Source organism: Bos indicus, chromosome 18, assembly GCF_029378745.1.
Source record: "Bos indicus isolate NIAB-ARS_2022 breed Sahiwal x Tharparkar chromosome 18, NIAB-ARS_B.indTharparkar_mat_pri_1.0, whole genome shotgun sequence".
Taxonomy (NCBI): Eukaryota; Metazoa; Chordata; class Mammalia; order Artiodactyla; family Bovidae; genus Bos; species Bos indicus.
The window spans coordinates 65,045,649-65,063,644 of record NC_091777.1 but is presented as its reverse complement, the minus strand read 5'-3'; the positions used below and the strand labels follow the sequence as shown (position 1 = coordinate 65,063,644).

Below are 17,996 nucleotides of genomic sequence, written 5' to 3'. Positions count from 1 at the left end.
ACTCTTATGACCTGCACAAGGTCATTCTCGTCCCCTTAAGACCTGCCCATCACGACCTCCTATGTCGGTTTCACTACCGAACTGAGACACAGAGGCCCCCGACCCTCCCCGCTAATAACCAAGTTGCCGCGAACCTCTGACGCCTGTGCTGGTCTCAGAGGCGGTTTGAACCACCTGACTCGGCCTTGGGGGCGGGCTTGGGGCTTGTGCGTGACGCCGAGCCGCTCAGCGCTGTTCGTTCGCGCGCGTTTGTCCACCGCGTCCCCGAGCGCCTCCGGAGCCGGCTCTGCTCAGGCGCCAAGGACGCGCGCGGAGCCAGCCCGCCTGCCCTGCCCAGCCGCCCAGACCGAAGCGGTCCCGAGGTCAGTCCCGCGGCCGCCGCTCCGCGGGGTCTGCGCCCGCAGGGCGGGGGCGCGGGCGGGGGGTCCCCGCGAGCAGGGCGGAGGCGCCCCGGGAGGAGGTGCGGGAGCGGGGGCTGCCGCCTGGGGGCCCCGAGACCCCGGGGCCCGCGTGGTGGGGGCCCTGGCGGAACCCGAGTCTCCCCTGAGGGCGATCGAGACCCTCGAATCCTCTGAGCCCCTGGGCAACTCCGGGCCCCAGGATTTCTGAGGCCACTGGGAGGAGCGAATCCTGGAGGGGACAGAGGAGTGCCCCCCTCCCGGAGTAGGGTGTCCGGAGGCGGGGATGGCGGGGACCCCCTGCAGGACAGGCCGGGCGGGGGGGCCGGGGCCGGGTCCCCAGGTTTTGGGGGCGGGAGAGGCGGACCCGGGGACTTTGCGGTTTGATGGGGGAGGCGGAGGTCCGGGGGCTGCTCCCAACCTGGGAAGCCAGCGGGGTGTCAGGGGTCAGCGAGCAAATGGGCGAAGCAGAACACGGGAAGTGATGCCATGGGGCTGTTCTGGGGAGTGCGGGGGTTACTTTGAGGGGTAGGGAGCAGGGGCGACCCTCTGGACGTGTTTGCAGGTGCGCTGAGACGCATCAGAGGCTCGCAGATGAGGAGTGCGCGTGGAAAACAGCTTTTGCGCCTCCAGTGGTTCTGTGCGCCTGCGTGGCTGCGGGTGGGGGCTGGGAGCACGTTTGGGGCGCGCGGTTTTGAGGGGCAGCCTCTGGGGGAGGGGCCGGGCGAGGCTGAGGGTGGGCCTGGGGGTCCCCCAGAGGGAAAGTGTGCTGGGGAGGGTGGGGGGGTCGCTCCAGCCTGGGGGTCTGCCTCTGTGCCTGTCTGGAGGGTGTGTGTGTGGGTATGTGTGTGTGAGTGTGTGAGCAGGACTGCCTGTGAGGAGTGTGCTCAGCACTGAGCAGCAGCGTGGTGGGGTCTCTGAATTTCCCTGGGCTCGTCTGCAGGTGTGTTTGTGTCCTTAGGCCCTGGTTCCCGCAGTCTGCATCTCAAAGTGTGCGTTACTAACGATCCTGTGTTTGTGTGAACTGGTCGAGTGTTCCCACTGTTTGACGCACCTTGTATTTGCACGATTAATGTGTGAGGGTCTGTGGTGGGTCAAAGGATTCTTAAAAAGGGTTAAAGGAAGAGGTTTGACTCTAAGTTACCAGAGTGTTCTGAGTATGTGTGTGTAGTTAATTGCATTTAATTTTCATGTTTAATCATTTATAGTCCTCATTTTCATGAGGGGAAAGCTGACAGCCCAAGAGGTTAAATAACCCCTGAATCAGGAGCTGCAGGTAGAATGCAGTGCACATGTTTAAACATGAATGTCAGATAAATAATGAATTATCTTTTGGTATAAGTACACTCCAAATATACCGTGGGACTTGCATATACTTAAACATGATTTAGCCAAATAAATAAAAACTTAGTTTTTAGTAGACATGCCCATATAGTGTTTGGATATGGCTTATACTAAAAAAAAAAAATGATCTGTGAGTCTAAAACGCAAATCTCAGGGTTCTGTGTTTTTCTTGCTGCTGTTGTTAAATCTTGAGATCCCCCAGCTAGTGACTGTAGGAGTGGAAGCCCCCAGTTCTCACCCCCAGACACACTGGCCCACGTCCTGCCCAGGGTGATGCTGGGGCTGGTGAGGAGCCCCCTCCCTGCAGGGCTGGCCCCGCCCCAGGGCTGTGCTGGCGGGTCTGGGGCCCAGCCCCATCCCCTCACCCCGCTCCTGAGGGCGGGACTAAAGCCTCCTGTACCTGGAGGGGCCCAGGACAGGAGGGGAGGGCCTGTCTGAACCCCTTGGGCAGGCTGCCTGGGAGCCCTGGGACGGAGCTGAAACATGGTGATGGTAATGCTGACCTTGAGATGCACTTACTGAGTGCCTGCTGTATGCCAGCCTCCAGAGGCCCTTTGGATACCCAGTTAGCCGAGCTGCAGCTTCCTGGTCCCAGCACTTCGTGCCACAGTTGTTCTAGTTTTAAAGGGGGTGAGCCCCAGGTACCACGAGCCCTGCCCTTGTCCTTGCCAGGCGCCATGACAACCGCTCTCCCCAGATCACACCCTGGGCCTTGGAGGAAACCAGCAGGAGCCGTTGCCAGCACGTCCCCTTGGATGCTGGGGACCCGGAGACGTGGGAGGGGATGGAGCGTCTGAGTCCACCCGAGCTCTGAGAGCCACACCCGGGCCCCCCGGCTCCACCGCCCAGGCACTAACTGCTGTGTGTCCTGTCCGCAGGGAGCACCTGTGGTGCCATGATGCTGCCTCTGAGCACCATCGAGGGCCAGGAGACTGAGGAGGTGCAGACCAGGCCTCCGGAGAAAGGAGGTGAGACCCGTGTGGGGCGGAAACTGTGGCAGGGGGGAGTGGGGAGGTGTCCAGGCGATGGGGAAGCATGGACCCTGAAGACTGGCCCCATCACCAAATGTCTCCACTGGCTCTTCTGGGCAGGGACACCCAGGATGCGGCCTCCCTGACATCACCTCCCGTCAGCGGGTCCCGTCACGGCCCCGCTCAGAGCCTGCAGGGAGCTCCTTGGAGCTGAGCCCGTTTGGGCCCCTTTTTGTGGCCTGGACACCCCTGTTTTCTTACCCCAGCCCTTCCCCTCCCTCACACTTCCTGTCTGTTCCCTGGGGGCCTTTGGGATACAATTGAATGCAGGTTTCACTCATTCCTGGGTGACCTCCAACAAGTGTCCCTACCTCTCTGTACCTCAGTTCGCTCATCTCTAAAGTGGGTTGATGATGATACCCATCTCAGAGAGTTATTGATTTCCCTGGTGGATCAGTCAGTAAAGAGTCCGCCCTCAACATGGCAGACCAGGGTTTGATCCCTGGGTCGGGAAGATCCCCTGGAGAAGGAAATGGCAACGCACTTCAGTATTCTTGAGAGTTATTATGAAGAGAGAGTTATTATGAAGAACCACATAAACGAATACGTGTATAATACTTAAAAGCATGTCTGGAACAGACTTCAACGTATTAGCTCCTGTTACCGGTTTTGTGATGAAGACTATTATTACCGAGTTTCTCAAGTCTCAGGGTCAGATGGTTTCATGACTCTCCTCTTCCCTCAGTCCTGCTTTCTGTGAAGGCTGATGTTCCACGAAAGAAGTCCAAGAGAATGAAGGGAACAGTGTCCTTCCGAGTCCTGCCGTTCTGCCCCGTGGTAAGCCTGCTTGCTCCCTCCCTTTTCACCGGAGGCCCCTGGGCTGAGTGATCACGTGGATTGGCCACCCTCTCTGCCCACCAGAGACCCTTGGGTGCCCGGGTGCCCCTTGCCGCTGCCTTGTCCCGGACGTGGCCCCATCCTGTGGGGGCTAGTCTTCCTTGAAGATTTTGCCCGCCTTTCTGCCTCCTTCTGTTTGCTAATTCCAACCTCTGTTCCTGTGTCACCTCCTCCATGAAGCCTCCCTTGCTCACATTCATTCCGTTTCTCGCCAATTCACTGCCTCACTGAACTTTTTTTCACAGTAGTTATTGCTACTTGACAGCATACCTTCTGTCTGTGTGTTCATCATCTATCTCCCCTACCAGAGTAGTTCTGTGAGGGCAGGGCCCTCCTCTGTTTTTCAATGACTCATTCCGTGCCTAGCACAGATGTAACCAGCGTCCGGCACTGTATACCCTCGGGCTGATTAAATGAAGGAATGAATTAGGGAACAGTCCCTCCTGCCAAGGCAGCTGTGGCCTTGTCCTGGGTACCTGGGTACCAGTCCTCCTTCTCCTACTAACCCCCTTGACTTTTCTGGGGGGACCACCTGTCTGCATGCACTTTGGATGGCTCTGATCCCATCCTCAGACCAGCTGAGGATTGGTCCCCTGACCAATCAGAGCCGGCAGTGCCAAGGTTCCCGGTGATTGATCCTGGTCTGGCACATGACTCGCACTTGGCCAGTGAGACGTCTGCTTTGTCTCTGGGCTTCTTAACAGGCAGGAGGGGAGGCTGGAGGGACCCTGGTGAGAACCAGGGGGGCCGTGGGGAGAGGTCAGGGGAGGCCCTGCGTCAGATGCCTGCGAGAAGGTCTTCCTGTTAGTGCCTGCAGCAATCCTGGGGAGGACGCATTAGAAAATCTTATTAGAAAAGAACACGAGAGTCACAGGTTTACAAAGTATTTCCTGGGCAGCTTCGACCTGTCAGGCGTGGTGTGAGCACTTTACATAGATGAGCTCATGTAACCACACCGAGTCCTATGAAACACGGATTAATATGATCCCTAATACAGGAGAGACACCTGTGTCATGAGTGCTGTTTTTAAAGGTTATTTCAAGTTTGTACATAGTGAAGACCCAATGGCTCCTTTCATATCAGACTCTCAATTCTCAGGATTCGTATCTTCATAAAGTATTTCTTATTTTTAAAGAAAATCCACAAAGTGTACCCTTTCACATTGCTGCCCTAACTGCCCGTTCACCAGAGAGCACCTTGGCATTGTGTACTCCAGGAACTGGCACAGAAGATTCTCTAGGTCAAGGGGGAGCCGATTAAGGCCACCCAGTCCATGGCCTGTTGAGTAAATAAGAGCTTGTTGACACACTACACCCACGTCTTAGGGAGAGTCTGCGATGCCTTCATGCCAAGTCCAGTGGTTCTGACACAGAGTGGATGCTTCAGGAAGACTAGGCAATTTGCCATGACACCTTTGACCGCCAAAGTGACCGATCTTGCTTGGAATAGATGCAAACTGAAATTAATGCCGGTGAAGGTGTGAAAATGGTTAGAAAAAGGAGGGAAATCTTGAACTACTGTGAGTGTGAAGCCGGGTGTAAAAGGTATTTTGTGTTTGGGTCCAGTGCATATGCTACACACACGTGTTTCTAGGTGTGTGGGGTGGGTGTTGCCTTATATTCGAGAAAGGCGTTTAAAACCACTCCTTTCCCTTGCTGCCTGCACTGCTGAGTCTCCTCCGCCTCAAAGCCGCCCAGGGCCACCTCTGTATCAGTTTCTCTAAGCAGTGAGGAGGACGAGGCCTGGGACCCTCCCCACAACCCTAGAAGTGAAGCGAACACGCCGTGCTGGCGGCAGGCACCCTGTTGACCTCCTGCTCGTGTTGGGGGGACCAAGGCTGGGGGTGCAGGATTGTGCCTGTCACGGAGCCGCTCGGCGCTCTTCATTCCTGCGAGTTCACCCGCAGGTCCCCTGGACTTCTTCGGAGCCAGCCCTGCCCGCGCCGCCAGGACACGCGGTGAGCAAGCCGGCGCGCTCCAGCCCGGACGCCCAGACCGAGCCCGGGGCCGGAGGTCAGTTCCGCGGCCGCAGCTCCGAGGGCTCTGCGCCAGCAGGGCGAGGGGCGCGGGAGGGCGCTGCGGGGTCCCGCGGGGAGCGCGGGAGCGCCCCGGGAGGAGGTGCGGGCGCGCTCTGGGCTGCTGCCTGGGGGCCCCGAGACCCCAGGGCGCGCGCGGTGCGGGCCCTGCAGGAACCCCGGCTCCCCTGAGGGCGGGGGGCGTCCTCAGACCCTCGTGAGCCGCGGGGCGGCTCGAGTCCGAGGGAGGAGGGGAGCCTGGAGGGGACACAGGAGGCTGGGGTGTCCGGAGGCGGGGGTCCCCTCCAGGGCAGGCAGGGGGGGAGCCCGGGTCCTGGTCCCCAGGTTTTGGGGCGCGGGAGGGGCGGACCCGGGACTTCGCAGTTTGCTGGAGGAGGCGGGAGGCGCAGGTTTGCTCTGCACACCAGAAAGGGCAGTCGGTATCCGGCTCAGGTAAGGAACTGGCCACACAGAAGATGGGAACATGACTCTGGGGAAGTCCAGAGGGCGGTGTGACGAGTGGGGAGCCGAGGAGACCCTCTGGGTGTGTCTGGGGTTCACTAAGGGCGCAGAGCAAGGTTCACAGATGAGAAGTGCGCGTGGAAAACAGCTTTTGCGCCTCCAGTGGTTCTGTGCGCCTGCGTGGCTGCGGGTGAGGGCTGGGAGCACGTTTGGGGCGCGCGGTTTTGAGGGGCAGCCTCTGGGGGAGGGGCCGGGGGAGGCTGAGGGTGGGCCTGGGGCTCCCCCAGAGGGAAAGTGTACTGGGGAGGGTGAGGTGTATTGATAATTTCAGCTGATGCGTCTGCAGTTGTGTGTGTGGGGGGGGGGGGGGCGCGGGGGTGTGCATGACCAGGACTGCCTGTGAGGCCCGTCCTTCAGTTCTGAGAAGCAGGCCTGCCCACCTGAGTCATGGGGGTCATGGGGGTCTCTGGGTTTCCTTGCAGTGTGTCTGCGGGTGTGTTTGTGTCGGTAAGCCCTGCTTTCCACAGTGATCAACAGTTGTGTGTGTTGTAACAATTGTGTGTGTTAGTATATCTGGCCACGTGTTCCCGCTATTTGACGCACTTGTATCTGCACGATTATGTGTCAGGATCTCTGATGGGTCTTAAGCATCTTACGAAGGCTTCGAAGAAGAGGTTTGACTCTAAGTTACCAGATAGTATGTTCTGAGTGTGTGTGTGTTTAATCATATTTAATCCTCATGTTTAATCATTTATCTTCCTCATTTTCATGGACGGGAAAGCTGACAGCACAAGAGGTTAAAAAACCCCTGAATCGGGGCTTGCCAGGTAAAATACAGGATGCTTACTTCAATTTGAATTTAAGACAAATAGTGAATTCCCTTTTAGTATAAGTATGTTCCAAATATTTCATGGGGCTTGCCTATACTTAAACATCATTTAGCAAAATAAATTTAAAAATGAGTTTTTATGTAGACCTGACCCGTATGGTGTTTCAATATGACTTACAGTAAAAACTGATTTCTGTGTCTGAAATTCAGGTCTCGGTTTGCTCTGAATTTGTTGTAATATCATTTTGGGAAATCTGGCAAACTTCATCCTTGAGATCTCCCTGCTAGTGACTGGCAGGCTGGAATCCATCTAATCCACAGTCCCCAGACACACTGACCAGGGCTCTGCCCAGGAAGGGCTAGGGTCAGCCTGTGCCCAGCCCCCTCCCTGCAGGGCTGGCCCCGCCCCAGGGCTGTGCTGGCGGGTCTGGGGCCCAGCCCCTCCCCTCACCCCGCTCTTGAGGGCGGGACTGATGCCTCCTGTACCTGGAGGGGCCCAGGACAGGAGGGGAGGGCCTGTCTGAACCCCTTGGGCAGGCTGCCTGGGAGCCCTGGGACGGAGCTGAAACATGGTGATGGTAATGCTGACCTTGAGATGCACTTACTGAGTGCCTGCTGTATGCCAGCCTCCAGAGGCCCTTCGGATACCCAGTTAGCCGAGCTGCAGCTTCCTGGTCCCAGCACTTCGTGCCACAGTTGTTCTAGTTTTAAAGGGGGGTGAGCCCCAGGTACCACGAGCCCTGCCCTTGTTCTTGCCAGGCGCCATGACAACCGCTCTCCCCAGATCACACCCTGGGCCTTGGAGGAAACCAGCAGGAGCCGTTGCCAGCACGTCCCCTTGGATGCTGGGGACCCGGAGACGTGGGAGGGGATGGAGCTGTCTGAGTCCACCCGAGCTCTGAGAGCCACACCCGGGCCCCCCGGCTCCACCGCCCAGGCACTAACTGCTGTGTGTCCTGTCCGCAGGGAGCACCTGTGGTGCCATGATGCTGCCTCTGAGCACCATCGAGGGCCAGGAGACCGAGGAGGTGCAGACCAGGCCTCCGGAGAAAGGAGGTGAGACCCACATGGGGCAGGGGGGAGTGGGGAGGTCTCCAGGCTGATGGGGAAGCATGGACCCTGAAGACTGGCCCCAACCTCGCATGTCTGCTGCTGGCTCCTCTTAAGGAGGGAGGGCCCTGAGGGGCGCCTGGAATGGAACCTCCCCAACATCACCCCGTGTCCGTGGGTACATTACTCCCCTGCTCAGAGCCCGCAGGGCTGCATCCTGGGAGCTGGAATCAGTCTGGGCTGCTTTGTATCATGTGGCCACCTGCATGGGCCAGCTGACCCTCCACTCAGTTGCCAGGTCAAGGGGCTGTAGGGTCATTCATCTGAGACGCGATGGAGGCCTGAACCAAGGACTTAGCAGTGGGAAGGAGTGCGGTGGGGGCTTCCCAGGTGGCGCTCGTGGTAAAGAACCCACCTGCCAATGCAGGAGTCACACGTTTCCCTGGGTGGGGAAGATCCCCTGCAGAAGGAAATGGCAACCCGCTCCAGTGTTCTTGCCCAGAGAATCCCATGGACAGAGGAGCCTGGCGGGCTACAGTCCATGGAGTCCCAAAGAGTCGGACACGATTTAGTGACTGAGCACAGAGCTCCTTGCTGGTCCTGTTGGTGGTCTGGCCTCATGAGGGAGGGCTCTTGGGTTTGCTGTGACACTCCCTTTTTTAAAAACTTTTACTTTGTAATAATTTTATATTCACAAGACATTGCCATCATAATTCATCGAAATTCCATGGACCCTTTATCCCATTTCCCCCAGCCATTTGATCTTATTGGATGATAGTCCAGCGTGAAAACTGGCCCGCTGATCCTGGCACAGTCCCATGCGTGTTTTTGCTTCTATTTCCACACATCTGTAGCTACATGTAGCCATCATACAAAATAAGATGCAAGCCCCTTCCTTAGCTACCTACTTTCTTGCCCGAGGTAGGTGCTTCCCAGCTTCTCATCCAGTCTTCCAGAATGTTCTGCGCTCACTCGGACAGACAAGGATGTGCGTGTATCTGCACTGTGCATTTATGTCTGATATGCAGTGTGTACTGTGTATCTCACTTCCGTTTCCTATTTCGTCTTATTTCACTTCATTCTCATCTGGCATGTCGTGCCAGGCCCGGTCCCAGTGCTTCCCCTGCGTCCAGTCACCCACACTCCACAACAGCCCTGTGAGATGGTGACACCAATGACCTCATGTTGCAGGTGGGAAATCTGAAGGGTGACAGGTGCGAATCATCAGCTCACGGTGGGATCTGAGCCCGTCTCGCCTGGGGGTCTTTGACCTTAAGCACTGTGTCCCCTGTCCGTCTCGAGGACCCACCCCCACAAGACGCCCGGTGTGTGTTCCAGCTGCCTGGCTGTGCGCGCTAAGGCGCTCAGTTGTGTCCGACTCTGCCACCCCGTGGACTGCAGCACGCCAAGCCTCCCTGTCCATCACCAACTCCCAGAGCTTGCTCAAACTCATGTCCATCGGGTTGGTGATGCCATCCAACCATCTCATCCTCTGTCGTCCCCTTCTCCTCCTGCCTTCAGCCTCCCCCAGCATCAGGGTCTTTTCCAATGAGGTAGCTCTTCTCATCAGGTGGCCAAAGTATTGTCTTCCTTGGGGAAACCTTCTTTGGGGAAACCTTTGGGGAAACCTAAGTATTTTCTGGAGAGATATGCCTCAGTGGTACCTGTGTATCAGCTGTGCCCCCCTCCTGCACACGGGCACCCCAGGGCGTCACATCTCCACAGCCCCCTGTTGTCTGACTCCAGCCCCTTCGGTCACTGACATTCTGTCTGTTCCCTGGATGCAATTTAATGTGTGATTGCAGGCATTGCTGTGCAACCTCCTGCAAGTGTCCTAACCTCTCTGGGCCTCAGTTTCTTCATCCGTAAAGTTGGATGAAGATAATAACCAAATCAGATATTACAGTATAATGTATGCAAGAGTGCCTGGCTCAGGGCACGCACTCAACACGTTAGTTTTTGTCACTGGTTTCCTGATGGAGATCTTATTATTACTGAGTTTCTCAAACCTCAGAGGGCACGATTGCCTCATGCCTCTTTCCTCCTTCCCCAGCCCTGCTTTCTGAGAACCCTGATGAGCCTCGAAAGAAGCCCAGAGGAATGAAGGGAAGACTGTCTTTCAATGTCCTGCCGTTCTGTCCCATGGTAAGCCTGCTTGTTTCCTCCCTTTGACCAGAGATCCCCTAGGTTATGAGAGGTCAGGCACCTCCACCATCCTCTCTGGCCAGGAGAGACCCTTGGGTGGCTGGGTGTCCCTTGTCCCCCACCCCAGGATGTGCCCCCATCCTCTTGGGGGTGCTGCCCTCTTTCCTGCCTCCTCTCTTTCCTAATTCCAACTTCCAGTATCACCTCCTCCATGAAGCCTCCCTTGCTCACTTTTGCCCCATTTCCCTCAGACCTCTTGCCTTCCTGAATTTTCTTCAGCGTTATTATTGCTACCTGAGAGCATATCTGGCAGCTATCTTTTTAATCATTTGTCTCCCCTACTAGAGTAGTTTTGTGAGAGCCTCCTCTTGTGCAATGACATATCCCCTGTCTAGATCAGATGTAACCTGTGTCCGACACTATATACCCTCGGGCTGATTAAATGAAGGAATGAATTAGGGAACGGTCCCTCCTGCCAAGGCAGCTGTGGCCTTGTCCACCTGGGTACCAGTCCTCCTTCTCCTACTAACCCCCTTGACTTTTCTGGGGACCACCTGTCTGCACGCACTTTGGATGGATCTGATCCATCCTCAGACCAGCTCCAGGTACGCCCCTGACCAATCAGAGCTGGCAGTGCCAACGTTCCTGGTGATTGGCCCTGGGCTGGCACGTGACTCACACTTTGCCAGTGAGGTGTCTGCTCTGTCTCTGGGCTTCTTGACCTGCAAAGCGGGAGGCTGGAGGGACCCTGGTGAGAAGCAGGGGGCCCGTGGGGAGGGGTCAGGGGAGGCAGAGGGTCAGACGCCTGTGAGAACGTCTTTCCTATTAGTGCCTGCAGCAGTCCCGGGGAGGATTCTTTAGAAAATCTTGTTAAGAAATAATGTAATCAAAGATTTTACAAAAACAGTACAAAGATCATCCGAGTTTGCCAGTTGTTACCATTTTTTTCTATTTGCATGTTTCTCATATATGGACTATGTATATATGCTCCTATTCCTCCGTGTGTTTCACTTTAGAAGAAGAATATTCTCTTATATAACTGTGGGCCTGTTGTGACCTTTGAGGTCTTAACCGTGATATGCACTTCCATCTCACCTGCTGTCCATATTCTTGGTTTCTTCACTCACTACATGCAGTCTGTTTGGTGTTCTTTTCCCTCCTACCTGGGGGAAAACTGGGGCCAGCTATTGCACTTGGTGCCACCTGGGAATCCCTGGTTGTAAAGAACCCGCCTGCCAGTGCAGGAGATGTAAGAGACATGGGTTCAGTTCCTGGGCTGGGAAGATCCCCTGGAGGAGGAAATGGCAACCCACTCCAGTCTTCTTGCCTGGAGAATCCCATGGACAGAGGCGCCTGCGGGGCTACAGCCCATGGGGTCGCAAAGGGGTGGACAGAACTGAAGCAACTGAGCATGCACACAATATATCTTTAGTTCTCTTTGAGCTAGACAATCTCCTCAGTATTCCTTTGCCTCTTATGACAGACGATTTTGAACATCCGAGTCACACCTCGCACAATATTGATTGCTTTTTCTGTTTTGTTTCATTTCTACACTTGTTTGATTTTTATGCTATCCCCCTAATGAGATTCAGGGTAAGCTATGATCTTTGGAGCACCACCTAAGTGATGCCGTGTCCTAAATGCACTTGAATTTAGATCCACTCAGTCAAGATGTTTATCACATTTCTCCACGGAATACTTACTGATTTTTCTTTTCTCTATGCAACTAACTAATAAGAAATCAGTGGGGAGATGCTTGGAGATGAGTCAAATAGTCTAGAAAGAGAGCTTTCTGACCAGTTCAGTTTGGGTCCTGTGCCCACCACGGAACCAACCGTCAGCTCATGAGATGAGAACCCTACATCTTGTATCCATGGGCGTGTATGGGGCAGACGGTCCCTGCCTTTCCCTAACCGCTGTAAGGATGGGACGAAGCAGTGATTCTCAACCAGAGGCAATTCACCCCCCAGGGGACACCTTCAGTGTTGGGACACGTTTCTTCTTTGTCACAAGTAAAGGGAGCAAGCTACTAGCGCCTGGTGGGTAGAGGGCAGTGATGGTGTTTAACATCCTGCAATGCACAAGAGGCCCCCCAAACACTCACACTGCACAGAAGGGCCTGAGAGTGCGACACCACCATTCTTGCCCTGCGTCTCTGTTCTCTTTCCTTCCAGCCGAGCGTCTGCTTCACCTATTACGTGGAGCCCGATGACCCTGAGCCCGAGCCCCAGGCGGCTCCTGACGGTTCGAAATCGGACCCGAATTGCACCTTCGTCCCCCTGCCTGTGCTGGAGTTCCGCGAGGTCAAGGTGTGCGAGTGCCCCCTGTGCTGCCTCAGCTTCGTCACTGCTTCCTAAACGCTGAGGGCCCTCCGCTTCCCGCTCCTGACCGCGCGCCCCCGAATCATGCATGCTGGGCTATCGTGATGTGAAATCCCCCAATACAGCGGCTTCAATAAACCCAACTTGCTGTCTCTCTCAAGGCTGTGGTCTGTGTGTGAAACTCCCAGGACCGGGGCGGTGCAGCTCCGTGGAGTTGGGCAGCCAGGGTCCTTTGACCTCGGTGCTCTGTGCCACGTGGCTGGAGAGGGCTCACCCCGACACCCAGTCCACATTCTGGTTCGGGGCAAGTGCGGGGATGAGAGGGGAAGACAAGCTTCAGTCCTTCAAAGGGCGACTCCTACAAGAAGCCCAGATCACTTTTCCTCACAGCTCATTGGCCAGAGACGGTCACATGGTGACATCTAGATGCAAGGGATGCTGGGAACTGTAGTCCTTAGCTGGACAATCCCGTGTCATCTAATATCTTCTGTTATTATAGCAAAGGAGAATGGATAATGTGTCCACCTCGGATCAAGTCTATTATGTTAATTTATCCCCAGCACATGTTGTGATGAACACATGAGTGAATAAATATATTCTTCAGTTTTGTATCTCTCTCCCATTGACTAGGATCCCCTCCGTTTTTAGCAGGATAAATGTTTTTGAGCACTGACCCTGTGTTAGGCACTGAGCTAATGTCTTTACATATTTTGAGCTGCTTAATTTTCACAACCTGTGGCTGGTTCTATTATCCCTCTTTCTGAGATAAGAGAACAAGACACAGAGAGTCCACATCACTTGCTTCAGGCCACACAGATCAGAAGGAGCCAAGCCAACATTCAAGCCCAGGCAGGCTGGCTCCAGAGTCTACGCCCTTAACCATCATGGTATCCGCCTCACAGAGGTGGAGACAGGGAGATTCCCAGATGGCCACACACCTGTGAGTCAAAGAGCCTCTTTCAACACTCAGACCTTCCAATTCCCTTCACATAACTCTTCAGATGCTGCAGAAATACTTGGAATATGTGTGTAGCACGTATCTGTAGCCACAATAGTGCCAGTTAACAACCACCACCACAAAATCCATAGAAGGTGTTCACTGAGGTGAAAATGCACAATGTGAGAGTTTCTGTTTTATCTGGGGGTTTAGTGGGGACTATAGCCCAGGAGACAGTCTCTCGGAGAGCTGTGAGGAGCTGCTCCAAACAGGTGAGAGGTCAGTTTGCATGTGATTTTGGAAAGGGGGGTCCATGCAATGAAGTACATAACTCAGTACACGGTTCATGTTGGTCATGATACATGGACATCTCAGTTAATGTGATTAGTGCTTTTCTAAGTAAGGAAGAATCTAAGGCTCTTGCGTCCTATTATTTTCTCCTGAACATATCTAGCATCTGAGGTGTAACTGAGCCCAAGTTTGGCCACCTGGGACTCACAAGTCAATCATTCAAGAGGCAGGTGTCAGCAGATAGGAAAGGTGCTTTTATCAGAAAAGATGACACCTGGGAAGATGGTGGGCTTGTGTCCAGGGACCAACTCAAGACATTCTTCTCAGCCTTTTGTTTTTTCAATTGCTAAATGGTGTCCAACTCTGTGACCCCATGGACTGCAGCACACCAGACTTCCTTATTCTTCACTGTCTCCCAGAGTTTGCTCAAACTCATGCCCATTGAGTTGGTGATGCCATCCAACCATCTCATCCTCTGTTGTCCCCTTCTCCTCCTGCCTTCAATCTTTCCCAGCATCAGGGGCTTTTCAAATGAGTCAGTTCTTCCCATCAGGTGCCCAAAGTATTGGAGCTTCAGCTTCAGCATCAGTCCTTCCAATGAATATTCAGGGTTTATTTCCTTTAAGCTTGACTGGTTTGATCTCCTTGCTGTCCAAGGGATTCTGAAGAGTCTTCTATAGCACTGCAGTTTGAAAGCATCACTTCTTCGGTGCTCAGCCTTCTTTATGGTCCAACTCTCACATTCGTACGTGACTACTGGAAAAACCATAGCTTTGATTATACAGACCTTTGGGAAAATGGAGGAATCTCTGTGAATCGTCAAGGCAGGAGGTTGGGTTCTACACCATTCTCCATTGTATGCAGAACTGGCTGAGGTCTCTTCAGATGTTAGCTTGCCCATTCAATCTGCCTTCTGGATGCTTAGGGGCACTTTGGAGGAAGAGAGCTAGTCACGTTTCTATTTATCCAGGAAAAGTATCAACAGGTTAGACAAGGCATTCAGGAGAGGATATTAGTTCAGTTCAGTCGCTCAGTCGTGTCCGACTCCATGCGACCCCATGGACTGCAGCACACCAAGCTTCCCTGTCCATCACCAACTCCCGGAGCTTACTCAAACTCATGTCCATCGAGTTGGTGATGCCATCCAACCATCTCATCCTCTGTCGTCCCCTTCTCCTCCTGCCTTCAATCTTTCCCAGCATCAGGGTCTTTTCCAATGAGTTTGTTCTCATCAGGTGGCCGAAGTGTTGGAGTTTCAGCTTCAGCATCAGTCCTTCCAATGAATATTCAGGATTGATTTCCTTTATGATGGACTGGTTTGATTTCCTTGCAGTCCAAGGGGCTCTCAAGATTCTTCTCCAACACCACAGTTCAAAAGTGTCAATTCTTCATAAGTCAGGAGTTAATTTCAATTACTTAGTGATCTCATTCCTATGATTAGTTTATTTTAGAGGTGGGACATAATTGAGCAGACAGGAAACGGACAAAGGACTTGCTTTCAGAGGATTCTTTCTGCCACTTCTCCCAGAACATAAGTGCCTCACCCAGATCTTCACTCTGAATTCCTTTCAGGGTGAACTGTAGGTGGTGGTGTGTGGTGGGGAACATCCTTTAGTTGGCAAACTTCAGGGACAAGACATATGAGGTCAGGGAGGAGGCTGTGGTGCCATTTCTGAGCTCCTCCGGCGCCTGGTGGACACTGGTCCTCAGCTCTCCTAGGCTGGCCTCTCCTGGGGGACTGGGGAGACCTGGCCCTGCTCTCAATGTCTTTTCTCCTCCAACAGGCTGGCTTGGGCAGGTTCATCCTCATGGCACTGGTAGAGGTGCAGGGGAGAAACAAATGTCATTTCACAAGCACTTTTCAACCTTCTGCTGGATCATATTTTGCCAGCCTCCTCTGCCGAGAGCACGTTCCATGGCCAAATGCAAATTCAGAACAAGGGGGCATTGCACACTTAAAGCACAAAGGGGATAGAAAGAAGGCAGGGTGGAAAACAGGCCATGTGTGCAGTCTACTTCAATGCAGAGTTGTGACTACATCCCCAACGTCCATGGGCTTCCACCTGTCACAACACAAGAGGGTTCCCCAGCCTGGCACCTGGGAGGGAAGCCAGGAATGGGGGAGAGCCTTCAGCAGCCAGGTGACCCTTCTCAAGCATCAGAAGAGCCTCTGGGAGGATGCAGGTATCAGTGTGAGAGATGAGGAGGAAAGACTTTCTGTGTAAGTCAAATGTCCAGAGACCTCAGAGCCTGCATGCCACAGAGAAGCCCACAGGAGTCCTGAGTGTGGGGAAGCTTTCACAGAGGGCTCACCCCTTACTCGTCACGGCAAAACCCACACCTCGGGGAAGTTGTGACGATGCACCGAGGATGGGGGGTGGGGGTGGGCTTCGGGCAGGTCTCCTCCCTGCTGCTCCACCAGAGAGTTCAAGCTGGAAAAGACAGTAAACTTTCTGAGTGTGGAAAAAACCTATAACTGAAACGCACATGAAAACCATGGAGAACCTCTGGGAATAGAGATTTCTTTCATTTCACCGCCAACATCTTTGGGTAGACCAGAAGTTCTCATGTGGGGTGATACTTCAGCGCCCCCTCCTGGAACTTGTCTGCAATGTTGGCACTATTTCAGGTTGTCCCAAATTGGTGCCCCTCTACTAGGCTCTGATGAAGAAGCAAATGGCAACCCACTCCAGGGTCCTAGCCTGGAGAATCCCATGGACAGAGGAGCCTGGTGGGCTACAGTCCACGGGGTCGCAAGAAGTCAGAGATGACTGAGCAACTAACACACTAGACTCTAGTGGATAGAGACCATTCTAAACACGGTGCGGTGGACCAGGAAGACCCCCTGAACAAAGAACGTTCAGGTCGCAAATGTCAGTGACACTCTGGGGGATGCATTTCAGAAGGAATTAGGTACAATTTTCTGGCTCTCCAACACAGTAATCACTAAGTAACCACATGAAGCTAATCGATGTAAACAAATCAATCTTAAGTAAAATTCAAAACAGAGTTTCTTGGCAGCTCAGGGTAGGATTCAGCCGCCGAATGTGGCCAGAGGCTACCGCCCTGGACGCTGCAGATACACAACATTTCCGTGGTCACTGAAGGGTCTGCGTCAGGACTGGTTTAGATCCCTTAGGTTATCACTTACCGTGGCCCCCAGAAAGCGAGGGTGTGGGCTTGCAGCTATGAGAACGTGAAGGAGCACAGTCTCCTGAAAAAACCTTATCAGTGCATCTTGGGGACTCTTGGCTCCTTGCACGGTCCTCTGGGCACTTTGAGTCTCAGAGTGGCCAGTGCCTGCCCCAAAGGGCACCCCCTCTCCTGGGAGAGATTAACCAAGTGGTTACTGATAGTGTTAGATAAACTCTAACACTTCGCCGGCACTTTCCATCTGTCAGGTCCGGTGCTGAGCACTTTCCACAGATGAGCTCATGTAACCTTCACCAGAATCCTATGAAATAGGAACTAAAATGATCCCCAACGTATAGGGAAGTCACCCAGGCTCACCAGAGCTGTTTTTAAAGGTGGTTGTTTCAAATTTTGCACATATACCAAGACTATATTACTATTTTTATAGTATACTTTACAGGATTTAAATTTCCATAAACTATATATATATATATATATTAAAAACACATATCTGTTCACCTTTCTGTTCAAACTGCACTTTTCACAGCAACTTTTTGGTTTATCTACTCCAGGAGCTGGCACAAAAAAATTCTTTAGGACAAGCATGGGCAGATGATGACCATCCAGCCCACAGACTGTAAATAAGGGCATGTTGACATAACTCCATCCATCCTTAGGACTGTCTAGGACGGGTTCATGCAAAGAGGAGCAGCTGCGACACAGACCTGATGGCTCAGGAGTCTAAAGTACCTGCCACACACCCTGGCCAAGAAAGGTGACTGACCCGGACTTGAATAGCCGCAAACTGCGATCCACACGGGTGAACGTGTGAGAATGATCAGCAAAAGGAGGGAAACTCTTGAACTTCCCGTGCCCGTGATGCCCAACGTTAAAAGATATTTTGTGTTTGAGTCCAGGACACATGCTATTAACACATACGTGTGTTTCGACCTGTGTGGCATCTCTTCTTACTGTAAGCACAAGTTTAGAACCACTGACTTACTCTTAGGACCTGCACAAGGTCATTCTCGTCCCCTTAAGACCTGCCCATCATGACCTCCTATATCGGTTTCTCGAAGCAACGAAAACAAGAGGCCCCCGACCCTCCCCCCTGATAACCAAGTTGCCGCGAACCTCTGACGCCTGCGCTGGTGTCAGAGGCGGTTTGAACCACCTGACTCGGCCTTGGGGGCGGGCTTGGGGGT

The 17,996-nt window shown here is 53.6% G+C and overlaps 1 protein-coding gene across 1 annotated transcript; it reads left to right on the top strand.

Annotated features, from left to right (window-relative positions):
- The first annotated feature begins 208 nt into the window (after window positions 1-208).
- Window positions 209-12,591, top strand: LOC109571876 (uncharacterized). The gene is made up of 7 exons (XM_070771874.1): window positions 209-362; window positions 2,621-2,710; window positions 3,459-3,550; window positions 5,517-5,622; window positions 7,882-7,971; window positions 10,019-10,110; window positions 12,285-12,591. The coding sequence occupies exons 2-7, from the start codon at window positions 2,638-2,640 to the stop codon at window positions 12,465-12,467; spliced, it is 636 nt and encodes a 211-aa protein (XP_070627975.1). The 5' UTR covers window positions 209-362; window positions 2,621-2,637; the 3' UTR covers window positions 12,468-12,591.
- The last annotated feature ends 5,405 nt before the right edge of the window (window positions 12,592-17,996 follow it).